The following is a 17,327-nucleotide window of genomic DNA, read 5'->3' on the forward strand; positions in this document are numbered from 1 at the left end:
CGATTTAAGCCAAGATTGGACGTCCCATATTGCAGCAGACCAAGATCTATTAGAGTTAAGTGAATAGTCACATTTTCTCGACAGATGTGTCCCTAAAAACCAATAGATGTGTCCCTAATGAATGCATTTATTTGTTTCTTACAAACATAACCAAATGAACTCGAAATAGATTTTTTCCAGAGCATCAAGGATTATTAGAAGATAATTTTAAAGAGTCCAATAAAAACATTTAAGAAAATTTCCAAGGAGTTTCATAAGAAGGGAGTCCGGTCCATTCGCAGTAAGTAAGAGGTTTTTTTTTTTTTTTTGATGAACAAACCATGCAATAACTAAAACCGAAGAGTATACAACACACCAAACGAAATTACATAAACGCAGAAATAAACGATGGTATAGAGTTCCACACTGTCCTACTCTTATGTCTTCGTCCCCACTTGGCGAGCGCGTCAGCTGGAGCGTTACCCTCTCTATGGACAAATGAGAAGATCGTGGCTTCGAATTGTTTCCTGAGGGTCTTGACCTGTTGTAGAATTGATATCGTCTGCCAGTGTATGCCCACATTGTTACCTTTGATGAAATTAATCAAGGATTGATTATCACTTTCGATGTGGATGTGTGAAATCTTCAGTTCTAAAGCCCATCTCATACAGTGGAGTATAGCTAAACCTTCACCTTCTTCAGCATTTTGGCAACGAATCGAGTCTGCTGCCGCTATGATGAAGTTTGAGTCTTCATCTCGAATGATGCATCCGATTCCTGCCTGTTCTGTCATGTTAGTAAAAGAGGTGTCCACATTTATCTTGAGGAAAGGTTTCTCCGGGGGTATCCAGGAACTACTCTTGGTAGTCTTTTTGTTTTTGGTTTTGGTTGTTGTCTCCATTTTAAGAGGAGTGACAATAGTGTTATTAATTCTGTCGATAATTTGTCTCGGATTTTGTTTATTTTCATTAAAACAGTTTTCGCATCGAGCTTTCCAGATAAACCAAAGTATCTTGGCATACAATTGAGTAAGTTCCTCTGGCAGATCTTTCCATTGAAAGATCCACTGCATGGTTGAACCAATCTGCTCCGTCCGAACATGAAAATGGAACCAAATTGCTTTGGCGAAAGTGCAATGAAGCATTACATGGTCCAGAGTTTCATCCTCTGCACAATTAATACAAGTGTAAGAGTGACCAATGAATTTACCTATTTTGGCTTTTACCGGTAGGCTATTAGTGCAACACTTCCATAAGAATAGTTTAACTCGTGGGATAAGGTTCATAGTCCAAATAAAGTACCAGTCTGGTTGATCCTGCATATGATTCATGTTATTCATTCTCAGGTAATTATACATCGTTTTTAAGGAGAAATTTCCTGATTTCGTTAACGTCCAAATCGGTTTATCATCATCATTTTGGTTAATATTGATACTTTGTATAGCTTGTTGTACATCCTCATCGAAGCTTTCCTGCAATAATTGCACATTCCAGTTGTCATTAGTAATCAATTGAGAAACCCATGTAAGACTGGATTCCTTATTATTAATAATAGGTGGGGGGTGGTTTGGGATCCAGAAATCCTGCCAAATGTTAATTTTATTGCCTTTGTTAATGTCCCAGAAGATCAGTTCAGTAATCTCGTTGTAATGATTAGCAATCGACTTCCACATCCAGGAGTTACTAGCTTTAGGTTTCGAAGGCTTATGGGTATTAGGGAAATACTTACTTTTGAGGACCTGCACCCAAATGGCCGACGGATTCTTTATCATTCGCCAGTTAATCTTGTTCAGAAACGCCTGATTGTCTATGCGGGGGAGACGAAGACCCAGACCCCCCGCCTTCTTTGGTTTGCATATCGCCGACCAATTAATAGTATGGAAGGTTTTGGATTTTCCCCACCAGAAAGTCCTTTGAATGGACTCAATGCTGTTGCATATGCATTTAGGGATGGCAAAGCACTGCATTTGGTATCGGGGAACGGCCGCTGCGATAGTCGAGATGATTACCGAGCGACCTGCTTGGGAAAGAAGGCTCGCTTGCCACTTGGCAAGCTTGCTATTGATTTGGGAGAGGAGAGCTTGGAAAGAAGAGGTTATCTTTTTATCAATAAAGAGATTAGTTCCAAGATATTTGTCGCCCGTCGACGACTGGTGCACTTTTAACTCTCGAATAATCATTCTTTTGAATTTAGGATGAGAGTTTTTCGAGAAGAAAATATTAAATTTGGAATAGTTGATCATTTGCCCCGAAGCTTCGCTGAACTCTTTAAGAATGTTTTTAAGGTTGTGAATGTTCTCTAAAGAGTTTTGACCAAAGATTAGGCAGTCATCTGCAAAGAGAAGATGCGAGATAATAAGCCCCGACTTAGCAATAGGGAAACCGATAAACTGGTTAGGGTTATCACCTTTGTCCAGCAGCCTACTGAGACCTTCCATTGCAATCGCAAAAAGGAAGGGGGAGAGCGGATCACCCTGCCGGATCCCTCGAGAGATGTTAAAGGAGTGACCCGGGCGACCATTGATAAGCACAGCCATGGTGCTGGTGGCACGGCAAACCTTGATAAGGTTAACCCAGCCAGGCGAGAAACCAAGCATGATCATCACATTTTCCAGATAATGCCATTCGATACGGTCAAACGCTTTAGACATATCAAGTTTAAGTCCAAAATAGCTCTTAGACCCTTTGATTTTCTTGAAGGAGTGAACCAGCTCCTGACTGATGATGATATTGTCAGTGATTTGTCGACCAGGGACGTAGGCAGCTTGGAAAGGGGATATAATCTCCTCAAGAACTGATTTGAGTCTGTTAGCCAGGATTTTGGTCATAATTTTGTAAGTCGTATTGAGGAGACTAATCGGACGATAATCAGCAGGGGTTTGAGGGGTTTTCGTCTTGGGGATAAGACAGATATGCGTGTGATTTGCCGAAGGCGGAAGCACCGCATTGTTGAAGAAAGAGGAAACCATCTGGAGCAGATCATCTTTGACCGTGTCCCAGTTGGCTTGATAGAATAAAGGAGAGAATCCATCCGGACCTGGAGCTGCCCCCGGCTTCAGGGAGAAAGTGGCCATGCGGATTTCCTCCAGATCAGGAATTCTATTAAGATTATCGTTCTGGCCCGAGGAGATTTGAGATTTGAAGCACTCCTTGATATTTCCCGATAAAGTAGAGCCGCTAGAAGTAGAGATGTTGCGAATGTGGTCAGCAAAAGTCCTGGCAATGACCTCCTCATCATTGGACCACGAGTTATCTTCTAGTTTTATCGCCATAATTCTCAGTAAGTAAGAGGTTAGTATAGTTTCAAGTTCGACTTCTTTGTAATTCTAAGCACCATTAAATCGTAAAATTAATCATTGTGTCATGTGACACAAACGTCGGGTATTATACATGGCTTTGACTGCCTTAAAGAAAAAGAATACCTCGCCTCGATTAAAATCTTCTTTTTCTAATCCTCCCAGTTTTCCTTTTCTTTTTCATTTATCTGGTTTCTATCAAGGAGTGTGTTGATTTTAAAGTAATAAATCATAAATCACAGTAGGAATTCCTCTTTTTAATCTTAAATCAATGGTGAGATTTGAATACGAATCATCTATTCCGGATAACGGTTAGAAATACGAAACATGCATATTGGATTTTCACTTCCTTTGTCTATATGCGTTAATTCTAAACCTAAGTTTTTTCTGCTGATTTATTAATAAAGTTATAGCAATAATATATTTCACCAGTGACTCGATTAGTGACTTGATGAATCAACTCGTTCAATCTGTACACAGGAAATAACATAATTAATTGTGTTGTTCGCTTTTTTCTTCCATTCCTAGTATCAACATATTAGCCTAGAAACAGATCTTTTGTATGGCAGAACATATTGAACTGATATTTTGTGGTTTAGAAAAAAAAAAACTATTTGAATTTGAAAGCAAATAACTAGTTAACAAACAAATAAAAACAAATTGTTTATGAAAATAAACTTAGATTTAAATAAAAGGTTCTTCTCAACAACCAACACCAAAATCAAATACCTAAATAAATTAGAAAAATTCAGATTCAAATAAAAATGACATAAACATGATCAGTATTATAAGTTTTTCAGCCCCTGTAACCATTACATCCTTGATCACCTTGTAACTAATGGAAATAACCTGTCGGCCCAAGCTCCTATTTTGTCCATCGAAACCAGAGCATTTGAAATCTTCAAGACAAAGAAAACTCATATTAATATATGTTATATCATTATACGATAGACTTACGACAATTATATGATAAACTGTAATTTTGTTTGTGCTCGTAGTTATTTTATTATTTTAACTATAAATTGATTTTCAGGGACATGTTTTTTGGCAATGAATTGGAAAGTAAAAAATGATTTTGACGAAGGAAAAGAATGAGAGGAGCAATTTGTTATCTTCACCTTAGCACCTAGCATTTGCAGCCCCATTATACACACCACCTGCAACATTTGAGCATATAAGAAATTAATCAAATGACATCAATCAAGTGGTTCGCTCTCTTATGTATAATGTATGTACTTTGGCGATTGGAAGCAGGTGTAATACTACTGAAGCCAATGGTTTTGGCGTGCGAAGCATAGTTCTAATACATTTTCTTTGTCTATGTGGTTGGAGATGGACTATATATTCTCATAGTTACTATTACAATGGGATGTAATAAAGTGCATGTCAAAGGCTATTACCCACCAAGTACATACATGCTTCTTAGGTTGATGAAGGGTGATTCTAAATTTTCAATAAGATTAGTCGATGTCTTTCCTTGTCCTAACGAAATTCACCGGAAAACCACATTGCCTAAAATAACCCATGAAATTTGAAGTAAAAATAAAATTCATCCCCAAATGCTTACTTGGATTCGCATTATTGTTGTAGTTCCCATAGGCTGGATTGCCTGCATTGCTTTTGAACCCTTGGTTGCCTCCATACCCTTGGTTTCCTCCATACCCTTGGTTGCCTCCATACCCCTGGTTCCCTTGGTTGCCTCCATAACCCTGGTTGCCTTGGTTGCCTCCATACCCCTGGTTGCCCCCGTACCCCTGGTTGCCTTGGTTGCCCCCGTACCCCTGGTTGCCTTGGTTGCCCCCGTACCCCTGGTTGCCTTGGTTGCCCCTGTACCCCTGGTTGCCTTGGTTGCCCCCGTACCCCTGGTTGCCTTGGTTTCCCCCGTACCCCTGGTTGCCTTGGTTGCCTCCGTACCCTTGGTTGCCTCCATTGCCTGGGTATCCTCCGTTGTCTGGGTATCCTCCGTTTCCGGGAAATCCTCCGTTACCTGGGTATCCTCCGTTGCCTGGATATCCTCCGTTTCCGGGAAATCCTCCGTTGCCTGTGTTTGGCCAGCTTGGATTTCCTATATACAGAAGAAATAGTACTTAGTTTGATTAGCGATGTGAACACAAATAATTGAAACATTACAATAAGGGTTGTGTTTTTCTTGTTGTGTAAGAAACTCTACTTAGACATAATTGTCAACCTTTTTAGGTCTACTTAGACATAATTGTCTTCTTTTCTAAGAGGAGGTACAGAAGACATGAAAATTTAGTATCAGCTGAAAAATAGCAGAGCAGATCCTTTTATTCACCTCCATTGTTGGGATAGTTGGGATTCCACGGTTGTTGTGGTTGAATTTTGAGAAAATCCTTCCACCACATGGTAGAATATTTTGGAGTACGCGCATAATTTTGGCGATTGACAGAAACTAAACCGAAACGCTTGGTGTAGCCAGATTCCCATTCAAAGCCGTCGAGGAATGACCATACAAAGTATCCTTTCACATTACTTAACTGATCCCTGTCGATACATACATTTATAAGTCATTTTCTCCTTCGTATATGTGATCAGTAAAAATGAAATTTGAGATTACTTACTGATGAATCGACCGACATAGAGCAGCGAGGTACTGATCAAAGTAGTCAGATCTCTCTGAATCCATCCAAGTAGGGTTTACAGCATTTACACCATCCTCATCAGCCATTCCTATTGGGAAATAAAAAAGAAACAGAAAATGAGGGGTTTGGCAGATGTGCTGAGATGGCACATAAAAACCCAAAGTTATATGTACATACCATTCCCAGTAATGTAAATTATGGGTTTGTTGTAAGTAGTGGTTATATATTTGAGAAGCTTTTGCATGAAGAAAGATGCCAAGTAGAGCCCCTGTCATTTTTGATGACCATAGTATAGAATAAGACAGTAATTAAAGGAAAGGAAAATGCTCTGGCTGCTGAAATCCTAGGTAGATTTCGGAGAAAATCCCATATCAACGGAGAAAATCCCATTACTTCTTTTTTGATTTGTGATTCCAGTTGCGAAAAAATGTCTGGTCCTTGATTTAGGATTCCCTATCAACTCTGCCTAGGATTTGGCGGGTCTATCACTAGAATAAAGGAAAATCTTGACCCAAAAATCTTTCTCGAACAAGGTCGAATGACGTCACATGTCTGGGAGTAGAGATGAGCATGTCACAACTCACATTAGTACTCAGGTCATGTTAGGGCATGATTTTTGGGACATCTAGCACGATTGGTAATAGTATTGGTAATAGTATTGGATTTGGATAGAGAAAAAAGATTAAGTATAGCTTACTTGCTGGTCCCTAAGACTCTGGCCTTGTGAGTTCCTTGCTGGAGACAAAACAAGGTATTAAGATATAAAAAAAATAAGTCACTTGTTATATAGTTAAAAATATAAAAGCTGGAAGAGATTATTAACTTACTTAGTGCTTCTATCTGTTGTTCTCGTTCAAAAAAGTCAAGACTTCTACTATGGTTGGCGATAAACCTGGATCCATAGTGATTAATTCCCAGAAAATCAATCGACCCTTTTATTAATTTTTTATTATCGTCGGTTAGCTTTGGAAGCCGAGTGCCAATAAGTTTAAGCATGTCTTCAGGATAATCTCCGTGGATTATTGGATTCAAGAACCTTCGCCAAAACCAAAAAGCATGTCAAATATAAAAGACAAGTATATATATATATATATATATATATATATATATATATATATAGGATTTTAGAAGTTATATTAGCTTAAGCCCATTCTAAGATTTAAGAGAATTGAGCTTTTATGGGGCAAGTGATATAATACCATCCAATTTGAAAATCCATGTGCCTTTTTGCAGCTTCTATATCTTCCGGCCTGTTCCAATTATCAGGCTCTCCCCATTGGCAACCAAGTGCTATGCCTATTTCACCACCTTGATGCTAAATTACACAAAGTTACAACATATATGTTATTTTAAACGACTTGCAAAGACAATTTCGACATATGTTTCTTTAAAGTATTATAATAGTGAACTACAAAATTATTTCCCCAAAACACAATAGAGCATAGATCAAATAGAATACCTTGAACTTAGTTCTGTAACTAGAAACGACGGTCGCATGAGCTAAAAGCAAATGATATCCAACTTTATACGGTTCAGCATTTGATTTTCTACCAGGGGCATGTATTCCAGTACCGTACCCATTTATAGCAACTGAAAGCGGATCATTTATTGTGATCCAATGCATCACTCTATCTCCGAATTTTGTGAAACACATCTCAGCATATAATGTAAAGCGAGCCCTGTTAATTGAAAAAGTACACATTATGAGATTTGAGGACAACCTAAATGGAACCCTTTTCAGTCACATATATGTCCATTTTCATATGGACCCCTTGAAATTCTTTTTATTTTTATGAGAATTAGTTATCATGTTACAACAAAAAAATTGAGAAGTAATTTATCACCATTTGAATTTAAATTTTACTTGTTAGATTCTAAGGATTATTGAACTATTGAATCCCTATGAGTATGATCTTCAAGATGAGAAAATCGTCCTCGGAGAAAGATATCAAATTGAATTCATCAATAGCTAGGGTCACAAATTGAACAAGGGCTTAACTTATATACTTACACAATATTGGAACATAACCATCCATTTGTTGTAGTTTGGAGATGATTAGGAAGATCCCAATGGAATAAAGTTACATAAGGTGTCATTTCTGCAACACATAAATAAAGTGGGTTAGAATATTTCAAAATATAAGATGCTCATTAACTTATGAAATCACACTTTCAAGTCCCCGACTTCATCTTATATGAAAGTTCAGCCCCATCCTATTCCTATCTATACAAGTAAAAAAAAAATAAACATAAGTTTTAAGAAAGAGGAGAAAAATAAATAAGAAAGTAGAATACAATGTGGTACAAAACGATGAGTAGGAAGAAATAAATTACTTTTCTTTAATATAGCATTAATGAGACCATCGTAGTAAGCAACTCCTGCAGCATTAACCGTGGTTCCGAGACCATCTACAAAATGTGAAATATAAATATAACACAAGTTTTAAATGCATAAAATATAACTAAATTCCATTTGGTAAGAGACTAGATGTTATTCTTTCAACAAAAAAAAAAAGAGACTAGATGTTATTTACTTAGCAATGATATTTTTCTTATTCATTTTGGGACAACTTTCGTAGTTCTCTCATTTTGTTAGACGACATGTAATAGTTCGACGGTTGGCCTTTTAGGAAGTTTACATTATCTACTTTCTATCATGCTTCATTTCATTACTGAGAGCTATTCTCGCCATCCCAATATAGAGTGTAGAAATTCGTCCTGATATACAATAAGATGCTTTCATGTTGGTAAACAAAAAAAATGAAGAACTATTACTATACCAGCAAAAATACGAGACCATGATATGGAAAAGTTATAAGCCGTAAATCCAAGTTTAGCCATAAGGTCGAGATCATCCTGCATTCGACAAAAAAAAATTAGAACATGTCTATTTCTTTCTTTAGTTGTCCATATATATATATATACATATATATTCTTTCATTACACCAACACAACATTTACTTAAATGGGAGATGCTAGAGAGCTCAAATTTTTTGGGCATTTTAATGCCCAGCTGATGTGGAATCACTAAAAGACAAGGTTTTTTCAAAGTTTCACTACGGTAGGGACCGCTTTTATTTCTAAATGAGGAAATATGTCACCCTCTAAGTACCAATTTCTAAGTCACTCTATCATTCTACTTAAATCGCCCACCACTTCTTGTTGTAGTGGTTGGACAAATACTCCATGTACAACACTGGGGTCGCAGGTTCAATCACATAAAGTACAAATGTAGGATCATTGAACTTTGATATAAATAAAGTTGAAGAAAATCAGATTTGTGTGGTCTTTAGGTTCAAATCAGACAATTATAGCGCTTATTCAGTTAGAGGATTGACTAGAATCATTTTCGATGTATTGGTGATTGGCAGATGCACCTAGCTTTTACTAAGGCTGGAGAAGGTCTGATCCTGAAGAATTAAAAAACCTACAGATTGAAATCTAGTAGCCATTAGTATTTTCTTTGGCTTCCTTTCACCGTTTTTAAGAAATGACCATTATACTAAGTAATTGTGTAGGATATTACATTGTAGCGATGATATTGATCAGCTGCTGTATCACCGTTGCTTCCATCTTTTATATGTCCTACAAAAATGACCATTATACTGAGTAATCGTGTAGGATATATATATCCAATAGTCTATATTCTCACAAATTGAAAACAGTCGAATGTACCAATTTTAAACTACCCATACATGTGGGATATTGTACGAGCGGTACTGCATAAATTTGGAAGTCACAAGATCGATATTTGGTTATAAATCAAAATTTGTATTTTGTTTGGTTAAAAACTCAAATATTTGTATTTTGTGTAGTTAAACATCTAATATTTTTTGTCAAACTCTTGCAAGCTGTTGCAAATTTTCTGCAAACAGTTGCAAACCTCTTGCAAAGTTTTCTCTTGCAAAGTTGTTGCATACAAGTTGTCGCAAATTATAAAAGTACTTAGAGATGTGAAGACTGGAAAAAAAACCGAGTGATCCTTTTTCACGAAAGCGAAAAAATCAGTGAGAGTTTTGACCGATTTTGCCTAAGATAAAAATATGAATAATCGAGTTTTGATGCTCGTAAGGTCTGTATATTAAATATCTTAATGATGACAGTTATATCCCTTATCATATTCTCTTCATATTATATATATTCATGAGGTATATATGAACGATATGTATTGACCCTTAAAGTCTATGTCAAAAATAAAACTACCACACATTTGTTAATGGATCAATATGTGAAAGTAATCAATACAAAACTGTAAGATAAGAAAATAAAGAAAAACCTTATTCTACATACATTTGTTCCTCTCATATATACGGCAAGATCTATCCATGATAGAATAATGATACCAAAATGTACAATTTCCAAGGTAAAAACGAAGCGGGAGTGCTACATGTACAAGATCCTTGACAAAATTTGTGACTGGAGACCTACTTCTTTTCAAGTCTATGAACAAGAAGTATGAGCACCAAATCTCCGTCCGAGCGATTCACCCCAATTACCCCATATGACTAAATCATTATATAAAGTAATTGGGAATAGATGGACTCTCAACCCTTGTAGAAAAACTTTAAAGAGTCTTTCTATAGTCTTTAAAGTTACTTTAAAGATATCTTAACGAAGATGCTTATTTAATTCATGATATATGTTCATATTATGTTTTTCATGATGTTCTATGTCATATTATGAACATAATGAGTTTTGGAGTGCAGGGAGAAAAATGTAGACTCATGTTGACTCCGAATTTGCGATCAACTTATCGTTTTGGTCGACAAATTTGTCGTCTAAGTTCTATAATTAGTTTGGGCCCTCATAATTTGTCGCCTAGAAAAGACTTTTCTTATCCACCTCGTCTCTCTCCCTCCTCCACTTCACTCTCTCTCATTTACTTCACATCTTTTTCTTCTTCAATATATCCGTGACGGGGCGATCGATCCTCTATTGGTGAACTCCACTAGATCCAAAAAGAGATAAAAATTCATTTCGTTGTTCTTCCTCGTTGTTGTTTTTGGATTTACGAGTTCGATTCTTGACAGTCAAATAATATGACACTATTTTAATATATAAACATGGAATAAAAATTTATCTTATTCCATGATCGAGGCGAGTAGTCACTCTTTTCTTAAAACAATTATATCCAGACGACGGTGCTAACGTACCTATGGACATTAGTCTCTCAAGATACAACGATCGCGTCGTATAAAAAGAAATATTACAATTTTATACGCTCCAACGAACTTTCTAATTACTATACTCTCATTTTCGACAGTAGACGACTAAACTTTTGTCTTCAAATACTTAACTAAATGTTGTCCAAAACATTTTTTTAAAAGAGAAATCGACTTGATTATTTATAGAGTTAATCGTGACTCTACAAAATCTACAAGATACTTCTTCATTGAGTATTTATAAAGTTAATCGTAACTTGAGACTTTTCACAAGTACTTATTTCATATAATTTCACTCGATTAAAAAATTATTTATATAACAAACAGTTATCCGACACAACTTTAGTTGATCAGTTGGGGCTAACCGTGTTATCTTACTCAATGGTCGTTACTTTCTGAAGACGATTTTTGCACAATCTCAGACTGGCCATTTGACAAATCAGTCAATTCAAGATGTTTGGTAATTAAATTCTAAGTTTTTCTTCTTCTGAAAGATCAACTTCAGATACATCTAACTTCAACAAAAAAATAAAAAAAACTTCACATATATCTAGCACCCAAGTCAGACGTGGTGTGCTAGTATGGCCCATAAACAACTCTAAGTTAAAAGACCACTGGGTCGGCTTTGGCGTTTTTGCTACTATTAGTCATGTCTTGGCCCTACAAATCATGTCGTCGCTGTGGAACTAGATACTTATATATAACACTAAATTTGATATAGAGTATTGTTGTAAAATATTGATAATAAATTGAAATAGAAACTACTGATATAATTATACTCAACTAAAAAATTATTTACATACTCCGTAATAAATAATTATTCAACAACTTCTTTGTCCACCACCATTTCGACCTCCTCCACCACACATCTCCTCATTTTGTTCATTGTTCAGGCGAAGAAGAGTCTCTCTTTTCACAGAAATCTTTCGTCTGAGAAGGATTATCCTTTTTAGATAAACATGATCTTCTTCTGAGCTAGGGGCCAAGAAGAGGTGCGTCTTCTTATTAAAAGAAGAAAATTTAACCTTCATTTTTACTTAAAAGCTACCACCACTTAAAAATATGATTGGCTAGACAAAATCTTTTGTTGTTGTGGATTTCCAAAAAAATGATTAAGGAAAATTTGATATTAGTATCCACCATTATATGGAAACTAGAAAAAGTAAGTACCACTTTGGCGTGCAAAGACATCCCAAATACTTTCACCTCTCCCACCTTCCTTAGCAGCCCCTTCGACCTTCATAATAAACAAGCAAGTTCATTGTTAGAGTTTATCACAAATTTTAATTGGCAACCTAGATAAAAGCTACTAAATCGACAAAAATAAAAATGGTTAATAGGATGTATGAATAAACCAAATTTCCGTATCTACCTGATAAGCTGAACTTCCAACACCAAAAACGAATCTCCGATCAAAATCATTAGCAGTAACTATAGGCGCCATTTGTTGATGTTATTTGGTAATAGAAAGATCAATGCACAAATATGTTCCTGAGTTATTATTTGCCTGGTCTATGGGTCCATTTATATACTAGTTCCAAATGTGGGTTACAAAATGACATAAACATCCCTCAAGAAGATAAAGATACGTTGTTTATTATTGATGACTTCCAATATTGGGAAACTTCTATATAATACTTTTTATTATTGACCGATTTAAGTAAAAGAAATTATATCTATTTATCTATCTCTCTATTTGGTCTCTCTCCCAACTCTCCACCTGATGTGACGACATATCGCTTGAACGTATAGCAAATGCAAAAAAAATATGTTCGAGTGAATAGCCGCCACATCAGGTAGAGGTTTTCTAAACTTCTCAATATTTTTTTAGTCTCCTATCTAAATAATGACCTGCCAAGTCTTCCAGAGAATTTCAACAAAAAATATGTCTTGGAGAGAACAATTTTATAAGTAAAACGTTCTGTTAGTTTTAAGTTCTTGTTGTTATTTCAACAACAAAAAAAAAAAGTTATGGTTGTTAGTTGGCATTTGTTAGTTGGCAGTAACTTTAGTCCAACTTCAAAACTGCAACTACATTTACTATTTAGAGGGCCAGGAGTAATTTTAGTCCAAGTACAAACACCCAACCACATTTACTATTTAGATGGCCAGAGAAAGAAGTGGTTAAAAATGGAGTTCAGATAATTTTAAAGGAAAATTTATCATATTCACATCACAAACAATTTATTGATTTATTCCTGTGTTCCAACTTTAGAATATTAACAATCAGAATTTTCAATTTTTAATTGTCTAAGTGGTTGTTAGTGTTGACATAAATTCCAAAATTCTGGAGGTCTCAATTCTGATTTTTGGAGAAAGTGGAATCCGTAGTTATTGAATTTGGGTTATTAAAAGTATAAATTTATATAATAAATCAGAAGGGGAAACGGTGACTAGAACAACATCCTTTTTCTAATAAAGGATATTATCTAGAAACCTTCTCAAAATTTAAAATATAGTCCTTTTAAGAAATAAAATAACGTATTTGAAGAACAAAAATAACCGTGTCCTTAAAAAAATAACTAATTTAAGAAAAACAAAAAGAAACAATAACTATTTCGAAAGTTAAAAAAAATTAAAATCTCTCTCAATAAAATAATAAATAATTTAAAATAAGGAAACAAAAGAAAATAACACCAAAAAATTTGGATATCCAAAATATAACAGTATTAAATATGGAAAGTCGGGCGACATGTTTGGAGAGAGCACCTAAAACAATAATATGGGACGACTCTAGAAACACCGGGTTAGCAAAATTACACAATAAGTTTGTCTGGATTTAAGCTCCATGTTTTTGGGCTTTAGGCCTCTTCAGTTATTGGTTTAACTTATGCAATTATTGTGTTTATCAAATTTTGATGACGTATCACCTCTCTGTAATGACTAACGTCAATCGCAGTCGATTTCTCAACAAAAAAAAAGAGTTTTTGAGCTTACCCTTCGTCACTAATTGGTAATTGAGTTCCCCCCCCCCCCCCCCCCCCCAATGGTTGGTAATTAAGCTTACCCCCTTACACTTATTATTATTGACAAAAAAAAAAAAAAGTTGTGTCTGACGTACGTGAAATAATTGTGACTACCAAGAGCAATTATTTTTCAATGTGATTCTTAGTAGAGTTTTTACCTTAATTTATTGTTTGATTTAGTCGCGAATATGAGTATTAAAGATTGATTTTATTTACATATTATTTAACTTAATTATTTTATTTTCACCTGCTAAAGATGGCATTCGTAGTTTTGACAAAACATCTAAATTTAAGGAGTAAGCTCAATTGTCAATTAGTTTTGAAGGGGGAAGCTGGAAAAGCCCAAAAAAATTTAAATTATTAATTCTAGATATATAATTTAAATTTGATATTATTCTAGAGTGAATTTTCAATAAAACATTAGAGAGAATTCGAAAAAAGAAGACAATGAAGGTAAGAATAAAAATTTGGGTGAATCTCCTTTGTAGGGGTTGTGAAGGTAAGAATTCGCGGGTCAAGAAGTCAATGAAGACTGGACCGTTGACCGGAAGTCGGACCTTCACTTGTTAATATTTTTGCCCACCAACGACGTCATTGGGCTTAACCTGTGACAAAAGAGACAACAACACACGTGACAGTGAGGTCTCAGGGGACACAGGGATGGTGTCGTGCTAAGGGGGCTCCGACGGTTAAGTCAGTAAACTTGACAAATAGTAAATAGGAATTGTAAACCAGAGTTGGAGCTATCGAGTTAAATATGTTGTTTGAGCAGGACGATCGTTGGGAGAAAAGGTGATACAACCTGGTGTATGTTTGCCTAGTTCTCTGGTCGTCGAGTGAAATAAAGTACTTGCACCCCTTAGTCGTGTGGAGAGAGAAATGACCAGTCGCCTTCCTTGAACAGGTGGTCCTTAGGAGAGAGAAAGATCACCCGTCCTCTTTGATCGAGTGGTCGTCTAGAGAGAGAAAGTTCACTCCTTTCCATGGTCAAGTGGTAGTAGCAGTCGTTGGTCGCCTGCTAGAGGTTTGGATGATCGATGTGAGTGAGAAAATAAGTGGTTAGTTGATTGCCGGTGACTTTTGATGTCGGGTGTCGTTATCCGTAGTTGGGTGATTTAGTCGATTACTAGCCGATCCTTATATAGAGTTTTGTGGTCAATTGTTCGTTTTGGTCAACCGTCACCTGGTAATGAGTTGTTGCCTTAAATGTGATAACGCATGGAGCTATTACCATGAATGGGGATCTCGTAACTCCCATCCAACGGGTACATTGATGATATTTTTGGCCAACTGTCATCTTGAATAATAGTAACGCCTCAAAGGGTATACGGGAAACAAGTCTGCTTAGAAAATAGCAACCGACCGGTTTAAGCAGGGTTGACCTCTTTATCAATGGCTTCAAGGCTGACGTCTTGAGCAGGGTTGGGCTCCTCGCTTAATGTGCGCGTATTTTCTCGTTGCTCCGGATATCCGAATATGAACGGGTCAGACCCACTAGCCATTAAATCATGGACTTGGTCACTATGTAGGCCCATTAATCGTGGATTTTTTGGGGCGCTCCTGGTGATATATTTTGGCCCATACAGGGATCCACCCTAAATGTAACCGTTGGAGACCCACAACGGTTATTGGGGATGGTAGCTCCTCAGCCTAGGCTCCCAGCACCAAAGCTCCCCCGTTGTAGTCCAATGGGGCTAGGGCTCTAAGCTCCCAAATTCGAATTTGGGAGCCCACCCACATTGGACCTGGCCCAAAAACTTTTTAAAACTAGTACTAATTAACGAGACGAGTGATCCCTTTCTTCAATAAGTTAGAAACCCATGTACAAGAATTTATAATTTTAGGACTTAATGAAATTAATCAATTTTTTTTTGAGAAATCAATTACGATCTATGTTAGTCGTTACAAGGCATTGATACATCATGAAGATGTGATAAGTACGATAACCGCGTAAGTTAAACATATAATGAAAGAGGCCTAAAGCCCAACAACATGAAAGAGGTCTAAAGCCCGACATACTTATTACATTATTTATACCTTTAACAACCGAAGTTCAATCACTATGGATTCCACCTCCAATGAGAATCGAACCTAGGACCTACAGGTTTTTGGAGTTTATGCCAACACTTTAAACCAGTTGGGCAACCAAGTGTTAACAATGAGATTGATCAATTGATATATTGGATCAGTGAATAGATGAACAAAAACTTATAATAAATCTGAATTTGTATCAAAATTGTAAGAATTCATTGTTTGAAAGGAAGTAGTTGAATATGGACCCTAATAGTGCAATAAGTCCACTATTAACACAAAATAGGCCAAAAGTCCAAAATAATTACAAATTTTAAAATCTGCCGAACAAATCTTTTTTTATATACCATTTTTAGAGATTCGCCAAAAAAACATTTTAGCATGACAACGTTACCTTATTACATTAAATAAAACGTAAATAATCTTATACATTTTACTGTTGAAGTTCACACGTTTTGACTTGTGTTGCGTACAAAACAAACATATTCTTACACATAATCTACACATTTACAAAACAATCAACAGATTAGGGATACATTTATATATTTGTACAAGAAAAAAATAAGTATTAAAAAAATTAGACTTCTTACATATTTTATATTAAGTTTAAACCTTAAACCTAATTTATTTTTTATTTTGGACTATTTGCCCACAAACTCTATTTGAAATACATATTTTCAAATGGGAGATTTTATAGGCAATATCCTTTATTGTTAAAGGCAATATATTTAGCAAGCATAACTCGGTCAATTCATGATGACCAAGTTTGGTTCAAGGCAATGCTACCTTTGAGTTGTATCAACCGGCGAAATTCGTCGGCCGCCAATCTCTGGCGGGCGACCTTGATTAAAAAAAATTCCTTCTTCATCTTCTCCCTTCCTTCTTCTTCTCCTTCCTTCCTTCTTGTTCTCTTTCCTTCTTCTTCTCTCCTTTTATATTTCTTCTCTATCTATTCCGGGTGAAGGGGAGGACCCCCTTAGCCTACGGTCTGGTAAACCAAACCGTTAAGGTCGTCTGAATCTGGGGAGCACAACCTTTCGTTATATCTGATGATACATAGAATAGTCAACCGTTGACTAACATTAAGAAGTCCAAAAAATGACCATCTCTGCTATCAGTTAGGAAAAAGAGACTTTGATGTTGGATTGTCTGTTTGATTGAGCTTCTGTCTAGAAGAACAATACTGCTGCTCCTCTTAGCTCCTGCTCCTTCCTTCTGGAAACCTGGGGGAAAAACCTGCAAAGAGTTCGGAAATCTCTCTGGTGCTCAAGATAGTAAGATTGCACTTTGT

The 17,327-nt window shown here is 36.1% G+C and overlaps 2 protein-coding genes across 4 annotated transcripts; both read right to left on the reverse strand.

The window, feature by feature from the left end:
- Positions 1 to 364: 364 nt before the first annotated feature.
- LOC147568831 (uncharacterized) lies at positions 365 to 3,250 on the reverse strand. Its single transcript, XM_086661098.1, has 2 exons — positions 1,988 to 3,250; positions 365 to 1,450 (listed from the first exon to the last, which is right to left on the reverse strand). The coding sequence occupies exons 1-2, from the start codon at positions 3,248 to 3,250 to the stop codon at positions 365 to 367; spliced, it is 2,349 nt and encodes a 782-aa protein (XP_086517224.1).
- A 687-nt stretch (positions 3,251 to 3,937) lies between these two features.
- LOC147568832 (beta-glucosidase 4-like) lies at positions 3,938 to 12,962 on the reverse strand. Of its 3 annotated transcripts, none has more exons than XM_086655217.1 (17): positions 12,412 to 12,539; positions 12,210 to 12,276; positions 9,404 to 9,462; positions 8,658 to 8,733; positions 8,212 to 8,286; positions 7,889 to 7,976; positions 7,337 to 7,556; positions 7,077 to 7,192; positions 6,705 to 6,913; positions 6,575 to 6,612; positions 6,055 to 6,145; positions 5,857 to 5,965; positions 5,571 to 5,779; positions 5,091 to 5,339; positions 4,842 to 4,973; positions 4,393 to 4,431; positions 3,938 to 4,173 (listed from the first exon to the last, which is right to left on the reverse strand). In XM_086655217.1, the coding sequence occupies exons 1-16, from the start codon at positions 12,481 to 12,483 to the stop codon at positions 4,394 to 4,396; spliced, it is 1,848 nt and encodes a 615-aa protein (XP_086511343.1). In that variant the 5' UTR covers positions 12,484 to 12,539; the 3' UTR covers positions 3,938 to 4,173; position 4,393. The 3 variants fall into 3 exon arrangements, with proteins under 3 accessions (XP_086511343.1, XP_086511342.1, XP_086511341.1); XM_086655216.1 differs by having other exon boundaries at positions 5,064 to 5,339; XM_086655215.1 differs by having other exon boundaries at positions 4,842 to 5,339; positions 12,412 to 12,962.
- Between the last annotated feature and the right edge of the window lie 4,365 nt (positions 12,963 to 17,327).

This window comes from Eschscholzia californica, unplaced genomic scaffold (assembly GCF_041429995.1).
Source record: "Eschscholzia californica isolate CP2 unplaced genomic scaffold, dmEscCali1.0.p SCAF_1, whole genome shotgun sequence".
In the NCBI taxonomy this organism is placed as follows: domain Eukaryota; kingdom Viridiplantae; phylum Streptophyta; class Magnoliopsida; order Ranunculales; family Papaveraceae; genus Eschscholzia; species Eschscholzia californica.